This window comes from Aythya ferina (genome assembly GCF_964211825.1).
Source record: "Aythya ferina genome assembly, chromosome: 1".
Lineage (NCBI taxonomy): Eukaryota > Metazoa > Chordata > Aves > Anseriformes > Anatidae > Aythya > Aythya ferina.
The window spans coordinates 126,327,688-126,348,497 of NC_140296.1; the positions used below are offsets into that span (position 1 = coordinate 126,327,688).

The following is a 20,810-nucleotide window of genomic DNA, read 5'->3' on the forward strand; positions in this document are numbered from 1 at the left end:
GCTGAGCTTGGCTTCTGTGCCCCTCAGAACATGGCTGCAGGAAGCTTGTGCCTGCCTGTCAAATACCATGGAGCCACATGGTTGGATGCATAAAGCAGGAAAAGCACTGGACTGAAAGGCTGGGTGATGTGAGGACGTCATCTCAAATGAGGTCAGATGAGAAGAAGGAAGGTGGACAGGTGGCCCTGTGAAGGGTTTAGAGTTGAACTAACTGGAGGGAATAGGAGCAAAGAGGCTGCACAGGGAACAGGGAGGGGAACTGTGAGGTTGCTACAAATCCAAAGTGGGATGCTTGATGGTTATACAGGTTTTCCCCTGTCAGACATCATAAGACTGAGGTACTTGCTACCGGGAATGTCCAGCAAGTAACCAGCTTTCCCCTTCTTAGTGTTGCATCGACTTGGAGGAAGGAGTCCTGAGATTTAAAACACTGAATCAAGATTTGCCTTTTCTACATGCTTTTGAAGAGCCTGGTCAGTGACTGACTGCATCCCCCGTGTCTGGGGCTGAGAAGACTTGCTGCCATATGAGAGAGATGAGGGTGAGGCTCACGTGCCCCTAACCTTGCCAAATTCTGGGTTGATGCTTTCACCGTGGAGGGAGAAAAAGACAAATGGGTGCTGGGAACTGTTGTTACTGGGAGTGTCTCACCTTGAGAGAGCTCTCCCTACTTTCATTAGACCTTCTGCTTGTCCCCATGTGCTGAGTGGGCTTTTCCTTGTTTTTCTATCTGTCCCTAGTCCCCTGATTTCTGTTTCTCTCTACCCTTTAATGACTTTTTTTTTTTTTTACAATACCCTCTGTTCATGAGACAAGAGAGTCACTGTGAACAGTCTGCAGTTGTTCTATGGACAGGACAGTGCTTTTTCCAGAAGCTTCCAAAGATTGCTGTGTATGTTTCCCTTAGCTCTTTTCCTTAATGTGAACACACTCCACTCTCCTTTCTTTGTGGGAAGGGCTCTGTGGCCAGTCCCCTCACCTGCACTCTGGGAAGCTGGATTTTGTTACTTCTTCGCTGGCTCAGAGCAGAACAGGATTTTATTGGGGGAAAAATTGCAGCAAGAGCACTTTTAGAGTTCTTAATTCTAAGAAACCTTTGAAAAAAAATACTGAACTTAGATTTGTAGAGTATGGTAGACACCAATGGATGCTTGGGCTTTATTACTGCATCATTGGCTACTAGGCTATATTGTGTGAACAGCAAAGCTACACATGGTAACCAGGCTGCTCTTCTCTGCAATTCAGCTCCGAGAGCTATATTCCTATCACCTCTGCTGTATCACCAGTCTGCAAGCCTGCCACTCATGTTAAATGTTAAGATGAATTATAATACCCAGTCTTCTGCTCTGTTAGCAACTTTCTTTCAACATCAGATCTAGTGATTGGACACAAATACATCATCAACCTCAAGTCCTGGCATTTCACAGCCCATCAACTTTGCTACTATTGCAGGAAATGAGAACTAGACTACTATGCAGAATCAGCTCAGACCAGACAACTCTGAACTCATCTGGGATGAACAGTGGTTATGAGTCACTTCTTTTTTTCCATTTGCATCCTAGAGCATAACTGTATGATAAATTCAAAGTCTATTCTTTATTAGCTATAGGAAAGATGTACCACATCGGGGCTTGTTCCATCTCACAACTATCTATTGACTATCCAAACTTCACAATGTCCCCTCATCTGCCCATAGAATGTCATGATATCCTCATTTTGCCTATCCTGCTGGTTAAACACCACTGGCTCTCTTCCTCTCAAACACTTATAGAATCACAGAATCATTAAGATTGGAAAAGATCTTCAAGATCATCTGGTTCAACCATCCCCCTACCACCAATGTCACCCACTAAACCATGTCCCTAAGCACCATGTCCAACATTTCCTTAAACTCCCCCAGGGATGGTGACTCCACCACCTCCCTGGGCAACCCATCCCAGTGCCTGACTGCTCTTTCTGAAAAGAAATGTCTCCTAATTTCCAAACTAAACCTCCCCTGGTGCAATTTGAGGCCATTCCCTCTTGTCCTATCACTGTGAGAAGAGGCTGACCTCTTGTCCTATCACCTGTGAGAAGAGGCTGACCCCCAGCTCCCCACACCTTCCTTTCAGGTAGCTGTAGAGAGCAATAAGGTCTCCCCTGAGCCTCGTCTTCTCCAGACTAAACACCCCCAGTTCCCTCAGCCGCTCCTCACAGGACTTGTGCTCCAGGCCCTGCACCAGTTTCGTAGCTCTTCTCTGGGCACACTCCAGGGCCTCGATGTCCTTCTTGTACTGAGAGGCCCAAAACTGCACACAGTACTCGAAGTGCGGCCTCACCAGAGCTGAATACATGCATTTCTGTGTCTGTTTTTTTTTGTTGTTGTTTGTTTGTTTGTTTGTTTTTCCCCTGAACCAGCTGTTGGATTCTGTAGTTTAACATAACACTATAAACAGTGGAGTTACAGCCTGGCAGATACAACTTGTGATGTGTTTACCAGTATTAGTTGGCATGACTGGCAAATACTTCCCCTACAAACATTAGGCTAATGACTTCTGTCATTAGTCACCATATCTTGCAGCTTCAGATCATACTTCTTTGATATTCTTCTACTTGTGCATCTGATTATTTCTCGCTGTGAACTGCTTTGCATGAATCTGCCGAATGACACCAACAGTTTACAGTATGCTCTCACTTATGTCAGGACCAAGTATATTTGATGATCCCTTCTTAAAAAGGGCATCCACATACACATACATGGTTATTTTTTAAGAATCTTTTGATGTCAGGGAGCACATTAAGTCTTTTTTTTTTAATTGGGTTGGAAAGGCTTAAGACTGTTTCAATTGTAGTTTCATTTGGAAAATACAAACTTCCCTATTCCCAACTCTAGTCATCTCTATTCCTTTGGGGGGCAAAGGGAATGAAGGAAGTCTTTCACAAGAGAACAAAACACACTAAAGTAGAAATTTAGTATGAACTGCCACCTTAGAGCAGGACTTAGGCATATCTTGTGTGGCCAACACTGGCTTCTTCATGACAAGTCCTACCCCTTCAACGTAGACAATGGCATTTTAGGGAGAATCCCTTTGAATTGCCTTGGTGGTCAGCTCCTGCTAGGGCTACTTTTCTGTAGAGTGTATATAACACTTGCAAAACTGTCTGCAGGGAACTATCAAAACAAGTCTGTGGAACAGAGCAGCAGGTATCACATTTCGGGCATGGGATCCATGTGGCTGACCCTGTGATAGGGAAATGGGCTGTATGACTGTATGAGGCCCTTCCAAGGCTTATGTGCAAGAGGTAACACAATCCACAAAACGTGCACCATCCTGAAGCCATAATCACATCAGTTGTCTTGCTAGGAGCTTGGAGGCACTTGGTTTTGAAAGGAATGGAAGCCCTCTAGTCATCCATATTCCCAGAGGCTCACTCACTAGCAAGTGAATTATGGAACTGAATAGCACTGAGATGCTACATACATTTCTAAGCAAATACCAGAATATACCTGAAGAGTAATCGAAATAATTGCATTCAGCAAAGAGATCACAAAAATGGGAGCAGGGATGGCCAGCAGCATTATTATCTCTCAGGTAAACCAAACAAACCCCGCCCTTTATTTTCTTGATAGTAAATTGAACCTCACTACCAAAGTTGTGAATAGTTTGTCTACAAACATCCCCATTGTCTGAGACTGTTGGACTCCTCACTTGCTGTGTGCTGTAACTAGGACACACAAACATAGCTTGCAAATCATGCCCTGTTACCTGGTACCAGTTACCTGGCACCAGTTGCTGCTGAGCAGGATGCAGCAAACAACATTTGCTGCTGCATGGAAAGGAACAACTAATTCCAATGCTGTGAATTGCAGTGGCTGGCAAGGATGAACAGGCAATGAGTTACAATGAAAATATAACTGCACCACTCCAGAGACAGAGCATATGTGGCTCCTTCTCTGAGCAGCTGTACGCTTCACAGAAAGTTGACAGCACTGGAAATAGTCTGAAGCATTGACTGTAGCTGCCAGTCTATTGATTGTCACTTTGAGGGTTCAGGGCATGAAAAAGAAAAGAGAAGTCATCTTTTGCCCAAGGAACAGTACAGAAGTTCCAATTAACTCTTTTGTAGAGGTTTCATTTTATTTTGTGCACAAAGGGAACAGGAACAAAACATCTGCAACTCATGTACTGTACACAAAAAAAAAACTGTCAGAGAAAACCCCCAAACACTACTGTCTTCCTTCTCAGATGCTTTCACGATTGGATGGTATATAATGCCCATACCTTCTGATCTCTGTTCTTCCACAGTGAAGCATGCCTGGGCTTGCACAGCACACAGCAGTGTTAACCAGCAGAAGAGGGCTAGGCTGTACGGGTTTGCCCTGTCCAACATTACATGTTTTGTCCCATTTTCTTTTAAAGATGGTTCCTAGGAAAATACTGTTTTTCTCCACTAACACTTTCCTGTTTCAACTAAAATAAATCAAGTTTGACTTACTTTCTTCCTTGGAAATCATTTGACCAGTAATGCAGTTTGTTTGACATAAATCAGTTTCAGTCATACAACTATTTGTGTCCCCTTTGCGCTTGTGTTGCTAATAAAGGTTTCCATTTGGCATGGACTGCGAGCATTGAGTTGTTCTCTGTTAATGAGTGTAGGCAATCCTGTTTTGCTGTTAGGCCTTGGGAAGGAACTCCAATGCAGTAGCACTGCACTAGCCTGTAAAACCCAGCTAACAGATTTGCTGAACCCGGCCCAACTCTCAAGCAAATGAAGTGCTCCAGGCAATTGCTTGCAGGAACCTCTGGGATCCCAGCACTGGATCAAGCAGAGTAATTTGTGGAGAATGCCTGCGCTACCAAAGCCAAACAAGATGCTAAGTGGGGCTACAGCAGGCACAAATTGTGGTAGAACTTCAATTATATTCATCAAAGCACACACAGCAAAAAGAATCCAACACCTCTGCAGCAGTACACATACCAGGTTGTCTGAGCCATGACCAAGAACTCAGGCACTGATACTATTTGTACTCATACTGGTTCTGTCCCCAGTGTGGAAGACAGCAGTCACAGTACAAAGGGTGTGGGGGTAAAGGACAACAAAACACACAGCCCAAAGTAGATGAAGATCCGCATTCTGTTTTCAGGACAGAACAGCACGTGTCAAGATACATGCTCGTTGCTCAGCCCAGGGATAGCTATAATGTCATTTTGTTATTTATTTCTGGAAACCTGCTCTGCAGAGCCCTGCTCCACTGTGGTCCCTCTCAGTGTCAGGTCCTAATTCTGAAGTGCAAGATTAAAATCACGTAGCAACAGGGCTAGAAAAGTACCTCAGAATAGAGTGAAACCAACCTATTCACCCCACCTGTACGGTTCTCTGCTTCTCCCCAACTCAGCTGGGCCCCCAGAAGAGGAAAGAAGGGTAGTAGCTGCTACTACTTCACCTGAAATTCTGAATGAGAAAAGTGAAAATACTCATTTGTTCTGGTGATCAGAACAGCAGCTCTAGGTCTGGGGGAACAGAAACCTCAAAGTGGCAGGAAAACAATTTACTGTGATCTAGTTAATAGCCAGTACAGGATTCATCTTCATTAGGAAAGCAAAATGATAAATGAGAGCCCACAGTGTCACACAAACTAACCACCAGCAGCTATGTTCTGTAAGGTGATTGCCCAGTGGGACAGGAGGCTGTATATCCCAGCATCATGAGAACTGCTGGAATTTCCTGAGGTTACTTCACAAGCCCAGAGATGACAAGCGTCAAGACCACTCCTTGCTTTATCCCATCAGTAGATGGTCCTTACACTCTCCATGAATGACAAATTCAAGCCTTACTGCTTCCAACTTCCAGTAATCTGACCAACACTGTCACCAAAGCACTATCATGATTGGAGAGTTCTTGCCTTGAGGGTCTAGTCAAACACAAGCACTTAGTATTACAAGGGAACATGCAAATATGTTTCTCAGAGGTCATGAAAATGGAGAGAAACTTCCACTGTAGTTACAGAAGCTGCCCTCTGTAAAGCTTTTATACACCTGTGAATGGGAATTGCAAGGAAAAACTACAAGCCCTTCTCCCACATAGGGCCTACTCCAGCAATGGACCTTTTGACCCAAATAGCAGGACACTTCTTTCCTCCATACAAAGTTCATTCTTCCTGTTAGGGCTGCTCTTGGATGTTTTGCAGAGCATCGCACACCAGCCTTTCACAAAACAGCCTGCAAGACCTTTAAATGTCATTTACTAACAGAAGACCGCTGAATTAGTTTTATTTGCTCTCATATCCACCCTCTTAGGATGCCAAAAGGGTGAAAGACTGCTCCATCCATTATGCACAACCAATAAAACATTACAAAAATGTGAAAGGGTAATAGATGCAACACAACAGGTTGTTCCCATCCTAATAAGCTGAAATAGGCAAGAGGCAAGCTGAGGGGAAAAGCAGAACACCAGCAACATGTGGAAAGACACCCCTGTGCCTCTGAATATGAGCAGCCTGGGTGAGCAATAGCCTTTTCTAGATTCTACATGTACATGCAAGCAAGTAGAACACACCTCACTCCAGGCCACTTCCTTCATTTGTGCAGGACTCAAAAAATAGCACTGCACTCTCCAAAGACAGAAGAAAGTTTCACATTCCCACTGCTATGGAACAGACAAGCCATCACAGCACCACAGATTCTTCTTATTACCCAGTTCACAGGTGTTTTACTAAGTCACAGACATCTCTGTAGTCATTCTGCCCAAGAGAATGGAGGCAAGCAAGGCTTCTTGAGTACAGCTGTGGTTTGCTGGAGCTGTTCTCTCTTGACACTTTACATGTGCAATTTGTGGTTCTTCTCACTCATGTCCCTAGCTCCTCAGAACAGGAGGTGGTTTGCGAGCAACTTTTTAATAGGACAGCAGCAGAGCAAAAGCAAACAATGCTTGGGTCTACCTTAAAGACAAACCTAATGGTGGAGAAGGCAAAAGCCCCAGCCTGCTCACTCCCTAATTCAGTTCCTCAGTTTGCAGCTCTTTTTATGAACTAAGAAGTAATCACTAAAGCAGTTGTAAGAATAAGCCATAACCAAGATGGAGCTTGGCCATTTTCTCCTATAAATGTCCTTAGTACTCCTCCACAGTCACCCATAATGGACTTTCATTAGTAGAGAACATGGAATCTTACTACAGAAGGCCAATGAGCAACACACTAGATTCCTACTGTCCTGGTAGCTTTCTCAGCTAAAGTCAAATCAACTTGCCACCTTCACTGAAGCCTACAGCCAAGCGCTTCCCTCCATTCAACCTGGCCTGTACACCCTTTGCTGAGCAGAGGCCTTGACAGAGGGAAAAAGAACAGTCTAATCTTCCTGAGGTGTGAATATTCGATTCCAGTCAGAGAAGAGTTTGTGTTGGGATGGAAGACGTTAATCTTTATGTGACTTGTTATAAGGAATCCAGGAGGGCAGTGTGGTAGGCAGAGTCTGTTCCAGCAGGGTCCTGACACTGTGCGGAGACATTACGCTGATAGTGCTCAGGAAAATACAGTGTTTTGTGAATCAGATCTTTCACTGCAGAAACGTCATCTTTATCTACAGAAAAGAGAGAAAATTAATTGTCAGGGATTCTCAACAGTTAGTAGCCCCCCTCCTCAAGAAGTACCTAGAACTCTAGTTCTCAGCATCTGAGAACTTTCATCTTTTTTTTTCCTGTACACCCCTCACCCTTTCTGCACTCACCCACACCTAGCTCCTTCAGAAGACTGGCAAACTCTGGGTCATCCTCCAGGATTTTTAACAGGTTGGTGGACTCCATTCTCTCCAGCTGCACATCCCAGTAGATGTAGATCTTCTGATTGAAGCTGACATAAACCAGGCAGGGGCTGTTGCATCCTCCTTTGCATGCATAGAGGCCTATGAAAAGCAGAAGTATGGAGAATGTGGCTACTGCCCACAATACAGAGAAAGCAAATATGCAACTTCTCACGATGAGAGAACAAAGATGTCAGCATAAAGCAGTGAGCACCCTGGGGGGAGAAGCAGAGGCATGGACTTGGCTATGTTAAGTCGCTTTGAGACAATCCGAGTAGGTGTCTCTAAACTATGTTATTAATGCATAGAACCTGGGGATTTGTGAGCTGCTTCTTGCAAGTCTGAGAGAAAGGAATTAGCAAAGTCAAGATTCAGGCTGGTTCCATGGGGTTCCTTATCTTCACCTGAGAACAGCTTAGAAGACCACAAATTAAAAAGCAGTGGGGAAGAGAACACTGTAGCACTCAAGTAGGACAAGAAAAAAACAACAACCCTAAACCAATCAGAGGCATACCCCTGCTCACCCCTGATTATCAGATCGTACAGATCCCATCAGATGGAAGACTGTCAGGGCCTCATGCAGTATACACACCCCAGGGAAATTCCTCTGCCGACAGACAAAGGATCCCAGGTTCCCCAGAGGACGTCAGTAGCTTTGATGGAGAAATGCTGTGAGGGCTGTCTTTGCCACCAGGATCCTTACCTGCACAGAAGGCACTGACATTTTCATCTGCTTGAAATCTGGCAACAGTTCGATTGTGGTCAATGATGTACGTCTGACCATCCCATGCACAGGCAATCACCTCCTCGTGCCCATTGCCCTGCAGGAACCATAAGATCTCTTATTAGCACAAACATCAACAATTCACAGAGACAGCCAGGAATCTTTCCTGCTTGTTCAGAGACAGAACACTACTAACTGAACAAGTTACATCATTTTTCATTTTCTTGGAGACCATCTCCTCTCTATCATAAAGATTATGCATCCTAAGAACCTGCAGACAAATTGGGTCATTGGTGGTTTATAAAACCATTCACCTTTGAAATGAGACAGAAGAGCAGCTAGGGGATGGAAAAGTTCATAGCAAGGTGCTGGGTTCACTAGGTCATACAGGCAGCCACAGCTCAACCTCTTGCAGGGAGACAGACTGACATGAGTGCAGAATGCACTGGCACAGTCAGAACCACTCTGTGTCATCCTGAGATAATCCCAGCAGTTCTTCAGCTGAGTCATGCTCCCTCTGCCCTTTCTAAATTCACACACACAAAACCATGCTGAGTTTTTGTCTTCACTCCTTCCCTCCCAGACCTATTCACAGAGGTACTCACAGTAACATCCAGCTTTTCCAGAGCAAACAGCTGGTGATCAACCTGCACAGACCAAAGCAGCTTGTCTGCCCCTTCCATGAGTTTCAGTGTCCCTGAATGGGGAAGGAAGAAAAAAAAAAAAAAATTGTCTTGAAAATATTAAAAGGTAGCACAATTTCTGCTAAAATTAGGTCCTCCACACTCTTCCAACACTTGAGGTCTGTGTATGGAGGGGAGGGCATGGTACAGGCTGTGGCTGATAACAGACAGTCTCATTTCTGGGAAGGATGGCAGTCTATTATCTTGTCTGCAGTAACAGAAAACAGAAAGGAAAAATGGAAGCAGCAGCCCTGATAACTGGATGCTTTCTAAAACAATAAAATTGTCCAAAACAACCTCTCCCTGAGTACAATATGCCAACAAGTCTCACATGAGACTACGTGAACTAGAAGCTTCTCAGCATGTCCCACAATTTCAAGAGAGCAGGTAACAGCTGAAAGGTCACTGAGTAGTAGTATACACACACCCTCTTAGATGCTAAAACCATGCTGGACACTTAGATCATACAATTTTCCTACTACCCAGAGATTCTGTGATAGTGCCAGAAAGTGTGTTGGAGGGTGGGGGGAAGTGTGTATCTGTGAGACAAAGTCTCATATAAGATAAACACCAATCTATCCTCACAGTGCCCTCCAGTCTCATTAAGGCTCGTGAAAGAACCATAGCCACAAAATAATCAGAAAGTTCCTAGCAGGACAACATATGGCAGGTGGACATCTAGCCTGAGCAGGCCAGCCTGTCTGTCTGGGAAGAGATAAGCACAGCACCTTGACTCCACACAGTTGGACAGAATCCCTCTGTTCAGCTCATTAGATTAAGTCTGTCCTATCACTGGGGAAGGATCTGGAACACAAATCTTAGGAGGAGTGGCTGAGTGAACTGAGATTGTTTAGTCAGGAGAAGAGGAGGCTCAGAAGAGACCTTTGACAATTGGACCAGATGATCTCAGATGTCTTTTCCAACCTTAATGATTCTACGATTATTGTTCTCTACAATTACCTGAAAGGAAGTTGTGGGGAGCTGGGGGTCTCTGGACTGCTGGAGCGGCCTCTTCTTGCAGATAACTAGAGATAGGACAAGAAGGAATGGCCTCAAGCTGCACCAGGGGAAGTTTAGGTTGGAAATTAAAAGACATTTATTCTCAGAAAGAGCAGTCAGGCATTGGGATGGGTTGCCCAGGGAAGTGGTGGAGTCACTGTCCCTGAGGGTGTTTCAGGAAAGGTTGGGCCTGCTGCTTAGGGACATGGTTTAGTGGGTGATATTGGTGGTAGGGGATGATTGGAGCAGATGATCTTGGAGGTCTTTTACAACCTTAATGATTCTGTAATCCCTAGTCAGTGACACAGCATGAGAACTTGGCTCAGGTTTCTAGTCAGCCTACATGAGGCCAGCTCTTCTTTACCAACACTTGAGTTCCAGCATCCATTTCCTTTACTGCTTTTGGAAATAACCCAAGTCTCTTCAAGTACAAGGACACATCTCTGCTGTGGTTTAGAGGCTCTTGTTTACATGAATGGCACTGCTGAACTGGCATCACAAACAAATGTTTAAAGTAAGCAGGCAGCTTGAGAGTAAGCAGATATACATGTAAGTTCTAGTCTCACCCTCCACCTCAAGCATGCCTCCACCTCAAAGCATGCCTTTGGGCCAATGACCTAACCTTTTCATTCTCCAGCCTGCTCACAGCAGCAAGGCTTTAATAGTTCTATCCCCATAGGCCATGGGGCCAAATGAGTAATTAATGTTTGTAAAATGCTTTGGAATCAACAGAGGAAAGCACTGCAATAGGGAAAGAAAAAGGCAGATACTAACAGATTGAAAAAACAAGAAGTTTCCCAGAAAGCACAAGCCTGTGCAACATGGGACCCAATTCAATAAGGGACAGAAAGACATGCTCAACTTGAAGATGTTTCATCACATCCTCAGATACAGGCATGTGATCACACACCTGGTTTAAGTGGGGGGCTTGCTTACAGTGACACTCTTACATTCCTGTCTTTGCTTTCATGCCTAAAGCATGTCAGCTAAAGGAGCTGTGGTAGAGTCTCTTGCCTGCCTCAGGAAGCACTTCTGAAGCTCTGTTCCCTCTCCTTTCAAAACCAAAAGGGCTGAGCACCTGTCTCCTACCTGGAGTTAGTGACAGGCCTTGGCTACCCCACAGGCCCACTTTCCAGGACAGTGGTAGGACTTACCATCCAGAGTACAGAGGGCAAAAAGACCTGAGCCACTATTCTCACTGGAGCAGCCTGCAAATACAAAAGAGAATTAAAGGAGTTGATACCATTTTAAGAGCATTGTCCCCTCCCTCTCTTGAAAAAAGATCCAAAACAATGAGCTGACTCATACTGCCTCCTTTTTTACCCAGCCTGGACATTTTGCATAACAGATATCTGCAGTCTTGCAACCCATCCTGCCTCATGATAGCTTTTATTTGTGGGGCAATACTGTCTCAAAACCCAAGAATCTAAACTCTTTGGTTTGCACTGACATAGGCATATCTGGCTCTGCTGACTGCTTCTGCAAGTCTATCAATGCCATGCATGTACTTCCAGGCCCTTGGCAGTTCTGATTGTACTGAACTGCATCACATCCTCTCCAGGCTCCAAAAACACACAAACAGAGGCAGGACAATCACTAAAGTACAACATGGAGAACAGCCTATGTCAATTGAGTGTTACACCTGTACCCTTACTGTTTTCTTCAGGGGCAGGAATGTGGATTTTGGCTGTTCCAGGAAGAAATGCAGAGGGAAAAAAAAAAAAAAAAAAAAAAAAAAAAAAAGAGAGAGATTCTGCTAGGAGGACTACAGATCAGTCACATTAGCACAAAAGCACCTCCTTTGCAACTCCCAAATGAGACTGTGGAGATGATGCTACAAACATTATTGTTTTCACTACAGCAAAATTGCGCAGAAACTGAGGTCCATTCTCACCAAACACTGGTTAGATGCTACAGAGCCCTTGCTTCATGAGCAGGTTAGACATCTGCTTCCATGCTCACACACCCAGCCCTGGTTTTACTGGGTTATGCCCCTACAGCTGTGAACTTCCTGCAAACAGTATCCTCTCCAAGACCTGTAACACACGCAGCTGGGTGCAGGACAGCACCAACAGATGTGACTAACTGAACCTGAAGGAAAGACTCCCCTGACCACCACTTCAATATACTCTTTACCCGTCCACCAGTAAGAAAAGACACGGAAGGTCAGGTTTTGAAATACAACACCCGGTCGGGGAAGATGAGCTGTATTCAACTACAGCTGCATTTTATCCTTGGAGTGACAATGTGGAAGGAAACACTGTCTCCCTAAGATCTAAGATCTTCCTACACAGGAAATCTGTCAGTCAGGGGCAAGCCATCAGAGCTGAAAGAAGCTTAGTGCTTTCCTCAGGCAGTTTCCTCAGAATGACACTACTGCAAACTTACCTCTGCCCATGCACAGCTTCAGGCTACACCCTACACACTCCCAGAACACAGACTACCCTATTTCTGCAGATGAACTTAAGGTGAACAGTTGGATTGTTGGGTGCTCTATTACCTCTAACTAACATCTATCCAGACAAGCTCTGTTCCAAAAGATCTGCCGTGCCTCCTTTACGAACTGGTCAACATTGCACTCTTTAGTTGCTTCACTACTACTGGGCCCAGCACTAAGGGGCTTTTCATAATATTTTCCTCATCCCTAATTCTGCATGCCTTCATTTTTTACAGGCTTCTCTCATTACATGCAAGGTTTTGTATGTGTGAAATAATTGATTTCATGCTCTGTGACTACGGTGCTTGTAACAGTATCTGAGATGCTGAAAAAATGACAAGCTTAGGAACTGGGTAAGAAAGGTACTCTGGGGAGGGGGTGAAAGGCGGGTTTTCAGTGGGTTGTCCTTCTTCCCCAGCTCTAATCACATTGGACAGCCTAAAATCCTCCCCAGACAGCACTGTAGGGGATAATACTTGGACAGAACAAATGCAGCTGAATTCTAGCCAGCTGCAGACAAGGACGGAAAGTAATCTGTGCTTGGAATCTTCTTCTTCCTTGCATTATGCTCCAAGCACGGGGTGATACCTGCATTCTCCATAGGTATCAAAACAGGGTTCAGTATGTGGGCCAGGCACAGGCCACGCCACAGAGCAGTTGCACAGGGGAAGTGTTGGCAGAGTGTAAGACATGTCTGGATGTAACAGCAGTGTGTTAGGGCTGAGAGAAGACAGCAGCTGTGGAGACTTTAGGCACGATAGCTGAACAGAATACATTGAAAGGAGACAGAGGACAGTGATATAAATGAAATATGGAAGCAGCTCTGCAGGGGTTAGGACTGCATAGATAAAGGAAGAGCAGGATCTAGCTGCTGGAGGACAGGTAATTAGGAATCAAGTGCTGTAAAGCACAAAAGCAAGAATTAAAATTAGGCTGTGGAAAGAAAGAAATGCATCTAGGGAGTAAGAAGGGCGTAAGCTGCAGACATGCAAAAGCAAGGATCAAGGACAACTGCAGGGCATAGAAGCCATTCAAGACGAATAAATGAAAGCCAGTGGAAGCTGCAGAGAAACTATTGTGCTGGATGAAGAGTAAGCTAGGGAAGGACAAAGGCTATAAAAAGCTCAAAAGCAACCATTTGGCTGTCCTTCTTTGGAGGCTGGCCTCCTGTTCTTGCAGCTACCTCTCAAAGTTATTACTTTTCAGCCACAGGCTGATTTCATGATGGACTGACGTATTGAAAAAATATCACAGACAACTGTTGGGCTAAGATCCCAAGCTTCAAGCCTCTCACCTCGGCCAATGCTACCAATCAGATGAGTAGAAACATTCTTGTTGTGAATTCGGCCAGATGTTTGGTGGAGAATGACATCTCGAACAGGGGCTTCCCTAGGGAGAAAAGTGGCAGGCATCAGGAAAGGTTAGGGAACCGTGCGGGGGGACTGTACCAGAACAATCTCATGAGCAGTGTACTCCAGAGCTCTCCAAGTCCAGAGATGGATTGAGTCTGTGCATAGGCTAACAGTTCAATGAAATACTCAGAAATAGTCTGCTATCCCAACAGCAAAAAACGACACAGATTGCTCAAAGTGGCAGCCATTTCGGTCATTAGCAGAGCGATTATTTGCTGGGAAAAATCAATTAAAAGAATGCATGCCACCTCAGGAATGAAAGACAGTTGCTAATGCTTAAAAAATAAAACATAATGATTTGATGCATCAGCAAACTGAAAAGAACTCAAAAAAGCCAATAAAACACCTATTCCAACCAAGGGAAAAAGAAAAAAAAACGTGTTTTTTGTTTGTTTGTTTTTATATCATTACTGTCACACAAGCCTGGCTGCTATTCATTCAGGAAAACTGTCTGTCTGTGGTTGAACAAATTGGTCACAAGTCATGTATGGGCCTGGGTCCTGGCTAGGAGGGTACTCATGTTCCACTAAGGTCTCTGTGACATCAAGGAGACTAGCTCCTGGTCAGTTGATTTTCTGGTTCTGCCTTAAAGTTTCAGAAAACAGCACAGGAGCACCTGAATTCCCCACACTGATCCCTCTAGGGCTAAGGAAAATAACCTCACTGCTCATCCTGCCTTTTATGATTGTGATTTACAGCACTGGCTGCCAGGGTCTCCATTAGAAAATCCTACAATCCTACCTTACTTGGAAAAAAAAAACAGAAACAGTGAACAAACCCTAATTGTAATTCTAGGGATTCAGATTAACTGGCCTTGTCTCAGCCTTTCATTAACCACCCTTCCCACCATTAGACAAGTCCCCAAACTGCCTACTCCTCTTTCTCTGGAAATAAAGGTCACTGTCTTTCCTGTTTTAGTCCTCCAGTACAGCCCCCCTCAGTAAACTGCTTTTGCTATCTCTCTTTGTCCAACCCAAGGAGAAAAGAGTGAGACTCAAGGAAAACAGCAGTATTCAACTCTGTGATAGAGAAGTGAATTCATGGGTGCAGGTGGGCTTAGTCATAAACTCCCAGCAGCACACAGCAAGTCAGCAGGCTTCACCAGGACAGGTAACAGCCCTCTCCGAAGGCTGGTGTGGTGGTGCCCCCTTGTGACAGCCACATACAGCGGAATCTCTGCATCCACCACGTGCAGTTAGGCTGTTCACCTGCTCGAGGCAGAGCTCTCCCGTCCCTCGGCTGCAGGCTGCTGCTCCGAATTCCAGGTGCAGAGCAGAATGGCATAACCGCAGCCCGGCTGGGACACCATCATCTCCGGTAAGCCATCAGGGCCTGGGTTCACAGAAAGGCTATCCACCTGTGGCGGCACAGGATAAACACGGACAAAGACTGAGAACCTTACACAACCCCAGAACTCTCCACTGTGTTTGTGTGGATGTAGCAGATTTTCTGACAGAAGCTGAACAAATACAGATAGAGGCAAAATATCCAAGTTAAAGTAAAAGGTATCTTCCCTACCAAAAGCCACTTAAGAACAGCCTAGAGGACAATGCTCTCTGGTTAGGTGAGAGTAGCTGCCCATTTCCCAGACCATCCCATGAGCTTCCCTGCAAGCACAGGACAACCACGGGGCAAATCTCCTTTTAGGCCATCAAGATGACAACTGGTGTGTTGATAGGACTGAAATTTTGTGCCTCTTCCTCAGTTTCCTTACCTGACCTTCTAGCAGCCATTTCTTCAGCAGGATCAGCTGCCCAGAGACATGGTCTGAATTCTCCGACAGGTCCTCCCAGCGGAAAGCACGCACCACCCTGTCAGTGTAACCTACCACCAACTCACACTTCCCATCTCCATCTGCAGGGGAGACAACGAGATAGATAGGCTCTCAGGCCTTCATAACCACAGGACCCCTAATATTCAGAAACCACTCCCCTGGTTTCCATCAAGTTGCATCCCTGAGGATCCGAATCCCGTTAGGAGAACTTGCACTACAGGAAAATTTCTGAAGTTCTCACTCCTCTCCTCAAGGACTTGTCTGTGTTTGTTAAAACATCTGTTTCAGCAAAGTAGTCATTTTCCTTCTGTGAGTCCTGCACACTTTCTCTCTCCCCTGTCCCAACTCACACCCACAAATTCCTTCACCCTGCACTCCCACCCCAGCTGCCCTACTCACCAATGTCACTGATCAGCATGACCTTGGTGTTGGCAGGAATATGCTGCTTGAACACTGGCTTCTGCTCTTCTGCCAACTCATGGTGGCCAGAAGCATCTGGGTGTTTTGAAGGTGGAGAAGTCAAGTCAAAAAGATGAAACCAGCCTTCTGCACTCACTGCCACTACAAGATTCTAAGAGAGAAAAAAAAAAAGTCAATTGATTTTATTTCTCTTTTAGAAACTATAGAAGCTGTCACTCAGCTGGGCAAGGGAAGATATGAGGGTGAATCCATCAAGATCAATGACTGCTACAGGGGAACAGAAGAAGATTTTTGGCCGGCATACAAACCACTCAGGTTCTGTTGGGTCCAAACTTCTTGCTCATTCTTATCAGATTAGGATATCAAGACGATGTGTGTATGCAATCCCCAGTGTACGGCTTCCTCAATCCTCACTTTAGCTATGCTCCACTCTAGAGCATGCACAGCTACAGCATTTTAGGCAGGGTGCCTAAACTAGGAGCTTTGGTCATGGGTTTAACTATCAAAAAAACAGCAAACCAGCAAAAGGAGTTATATAAACCCAGAGAAATTTACTTGGAAGTCTGGAGTATTCTGTGGCTCAGTCTTGTTTAGGTGACCTTAAATACACACAGACAAGTAGCAGAAGGGCCATGACCACAGCACGGATCAGCGCTGAGCAGGATAAAAGCCACTGAGGAAAGGGAGCAACCCTCAAACCTCTGAAATCTCATGGCACTCACATAGGGAGACGTGCTTATCGGTAATATTTTCTGAAGATAGGATGTATTTCTTTGTTCACTAAGACCTGCGTATGGATCACACTGCCCACATGCCCCACAGACACAGCTGGGGACAGTTTGGCTGCTCTCACCTTTCCTTTATTGCATACATCTCCCACACCAACGCACGTAAGCTGCAAGAGAAAAGAAGGCCTTAAGAGTCCATCCATGAGAGAAGGCAATGCAAGGCAGCACTTTCAGATAAACCCCTGCCCCACCCCCTCCTCTCCTCATGAACAGTCTCTTTAACAGCTTCTTCAAAGACAAGATAGCATAGCCAAAGACAGAAACACATCTGCCACACAACAACCCAGAGCTCTGGAGCAAAACCCACAGTGCACAGGAACAGGGTCAATGTAGAAGCCCAGTTCCTGTGTTCATTCAGTGCTCGTCATCTCTAACCACAGGGCTAGCTGTAAGCAAATGCAGGGTCTTTCATTACCACATGAAAGGCATCAGATCCAGTTCTTGCTGCTACTCCTCTCTGGTCTTCAAGTTCCCAGGCAGTCAAGGACCCACACCAAACAGCCCAACCATTTAAAGTTTTGCCAAAAAACGAACCATTCCTTGGCAGGATCGCATAGTCCACGGTTTGCTGTCATCGTTCTTGTACACATAGAGCTTCCCATTGGTGTCTCCTACCACCAGCTCATTCAGCTGTACAAGAGAAATGGGTTAGCAGGTAGGAATTCACAATTACAGCAAGGCAGCACTCCCAGCGCAGTGAGAATTACAGCGATCATACATTAAAATCACTCAGTGGGAAGAATCGGCAAAGCAAAACAAGAATTAGAGAGAGGCTTCAATCAATACAGAAGGTCTGGGGAAAAAAAAATAATAAATGAAAGCCCTGATTTAGCAGGTAAAACAGCAGCAGAGTGGCTCCTTAGAGCAATGCCTGATTATTCACTTCTTCTCCAGGCATTGTTTCAGAATCCTGTCGCTGCCTGTTTAATGCCGTGCATTAAAAATAAACAACCACCACGACTCCAGCCTCCACCCTTTTAAACTGCGTGCATTTCCATGCTCCCTGCACCCACCACCCCACACAACACCCATCCGCACACCCATCCCCGCGACACCCAGGCAGGGCGACCCCCAGACCCCTCCCCGGACCCCCCCGGTCCCCCCCGCCCCGCACCGTGTCGTTGTCGGCGTCCCCCAGGCAGATGGCGTGCGGGAAGAGGCTGCCGCCGAAGTCGAGCGCCACGCGGTGCACGTAGCTGACCGAGCGCATCCCGCCGGCCTCGGGGGGCTCCGGGGGGCTCCGGTGGGGGCTCCGGGGGGTTTCGGGGGGCTCCAGCAGCACCAGGCCGCGGCGGAGGGAAGGGGCGGTGTGAGGGAGGGAAGGGGCGGTGCTGGCAGGGGCAGGGCCCTGCTGGAGGAAGGCTGGCAAACCGAGAGAGACAAGAGGCGGGGGGTTGGCGGAGGCAGTGCTGTAATGGTTTATTTCGTTGTTTTTTTTTTTTTTTTTTTTTTTTTTTTTTTTTTTTTTTTTGTTTTTTTTGTTTTTGTTTTTTGTTTTTTTTTTTTTTTTTTTTTTTTTTTTTCTGTAAGAGCATAAGGAATAGTTTGTGCTTGAAGCTTACATGCAGAACTTCGGTTATAAATGCTAGCATGCTGTTTTCTGCCAGCAGCCAGGCGCATTTTTTACAGATAGCATGGAGCCTCCTTTCCACTGCCCAAATACAGCATGCTCGCTGGCCTGGTAAATTTACATTCTTCAACACTTTAGAGTTTCATACGGAATAACAGTGAGGGCAGAACGGCACTTCCACACCTGCTCACATCCAATGCATCCATCATCGTCCATAAAAATCCCTGGATACTTCTACTTAACACAATAACCCTGCTTTCTGCTTTCAAAGACCCCTTGCTTTAAACTGTCACCCACGTGAGGTTGTTTCTTTTGTTTGTTTTAAACTGTTATTCAAGAATTAGAAACTTATTAGGATTTTACCCTATTCTTGCTTTCCCAACAACAACAGTTTCAGCCACAGCTCCCATTTCTCATAAAAATTGTAAGCAGATCAAGGCATCCCTGCTGGAGAAAAAGGGCTCTTGCTTGACATTCCTGCTCCCCGTTCTTGTAGTCTATTGTTCTGTATTCCTGTCTTAAGAGTAACTCTACAAAGCACTTCTTTAAGTTGCCTGATTCACAATACAAATTAAAGCGCTTTATTTTCACTATTAGCATTACCAGCTACAGCTGAAGCTTGGCAGCTTTTCTATTTCCTTGCAAGCGGTATACCTCACAGGAAAGAAATCTCTATGGCTCCTCTATCATCTAAGAGATGAGACAGGAATCTGACTGTTCCAGTTTTGTTACTGTCTTTTCTCAGTAAGATTCTCCCCGTGTTTCGCAGTCTCTCTCACACATTGAATTTGTTGAAATGATTCTACTGAGCTATTCGGACTTGTTTACTACCGTGCAGCCAGAAGGGCATGTCTTTTGCTACTTTTATAGACTGCATGTAAAGCTCCTGTAACATAACAGGAGGTCACTGGCATGGATTTTTCCATCTTGATTCAGTCTAAAGAAACCCATGTATTAAATATTGTTTTTCCTTTTTCCTGGGTAGTGACAGGCATTATCAACCCATTAGCTTCTTTTGTAGGACTGGAAACGATAGCCTTTTTCTTAGCTTGATTCCCATCACTGTTTTTGTCTTGAAATCCTCTAACTTCAATGGACAAGATGCTCTTCACAGCTTGTTGTAACCTAGTTGTAACGTTCCCTTCAGAGGTAGCTGTATTTTGGTAGAAAGCAAAGCTTTCACGTATGCAGAACTGATGATGCTACAGAGTCAGAACTCATGAAAAGTACCTACATTATCTGGTGATTGTAACTTTCCTAAATAACTAGTCTGTGATAGATAAAGTCAAGGAAAACAGCATTTCCTTAAGCTGCTTTCTCCTACCTCTTCCCACCCTGAAGAATCTTAGGGCATGCAGAAAGCAGTGCAGTTCGCAGATCCCTAAGCTAGCTCCAACCCAGCAGCAGGTGGTGGACTTCTCATCTTTGGACTGGAGGCAGGAGAGTAATTTAGGCTTACCGCTTTAGTGGTAGTTAATCATACAGGTCCCAGGCCCAAGCTCTCTTCTGCAGATGCAGGTGCTACAACCTCCAGTCCTATAGGAAACCCATGAATGAATGCTCCCTTTTTTTCTCCCCCTCAGGAAAGGAGACCAGGAATTCAAAACAAGAATTCAGATATAATCAGATTTAAGACAGGCATATTCTTTGCAATGTACAAACAAACCCAGCCCATTCCATGCCATGGGAAGACAAGACATCCTTCTCAGTGCAGAAGTCCATTACCTGAAAGGAACAGATAAAGCTACCTTCCTTCTGCAAAGCAGGCAAAAAAAATAGTCCCTGCTGCTAGAAGGTTTTGGAACAGGACAGTAGAGATGCCAAGTTTAGCATTACATCACAAAATAAACAACAAAGTTAAGTTTGAATACTCCATTCCATACCTGCAGAGAGGGGAGGGGAAAAAACAAACAAACAAAAATACCCAACACCTAAACCCCACATACTTCCCCCATTCCCCACCTCCAAAAAACAAAACAAAACAAAACCCACACCACAAAACCACTAGCAAAAAAACCACCCAACATACTATATAAAGAAGCAGGAGGATACCAAATAGCTTCCGTGTGAAATGAGGATCATTCAGAAGTTTGTAGTTCATCAGGAATTATAAGCATTTGCAACACATTTCAACTATTATCACATTTTCTCCTTAAAGCCAGTTACTTTCAGATATAAATCAGTATTTTCCTGGTCCAGTTTTACAACAAAAAGAGGAAAGAGGAATA

At 45.0% G+C, this 20,810-nt stretch overlaps 2 protein-coding genes across 3 annotated transcripts in view; one reads left to right on the forward strand and one right to left on the reverse strand.

Annotated features, from left to right (window-relative positions):
• The window catches only part of NRIP2 (nuclear receptor interacting protein 2), a 24,062-nt gene extending 17,105 nt beyond the window's left edge, over positions 1-6,957 (forward strand). For both annotated transcript variants that reach the window (XM_084502834.1, XM_084502833.1), the window contains one exon: positions 389-6,957. In XM_084502834.1, the coding sequence (XP_084358960.1) occupies positions 389-481 (93 nt within the window). In that variant the 3' untranslated portion in view covers positions 482-6,957. The remainder of the gene's footprint in view (positions 1-388) is intronic.
• Positions 6,217-18,323, reverse strand: ITFG2 (integrin alpha FG-GAP repeat containing 2). Its single transcript, XM_084502722.1, has 12 exons — positions 18,127-18,323; positions 17,547-17,642; positions 17,078-17,119; positions 16,204-16,375; positions 15,745-15,884; positions 15,239-15,387; positions 13,913-14,007; positions 11,336-11,389; positions 9,105-9,196; positions 8,479-8,596; positions 7,704-7,877; positions 6,217-7,556 (listed from the first exon to the last, which is right to left on the reverse strand). The coding sequence occupies exons 1-12, from the start codon at positions 18,220-18,222 to the stop codon at positions 7,411-7,413; spliced, it is 1,374 nt and encodes a 457-aa protein (XP_084358848.1). The 5' UTR covers positions 18,223-18,323; the 3' UTR covers positions 6,217-7,410.
• Positions 18,324-20,810: the final 2,487 nt, after the last annotated feature.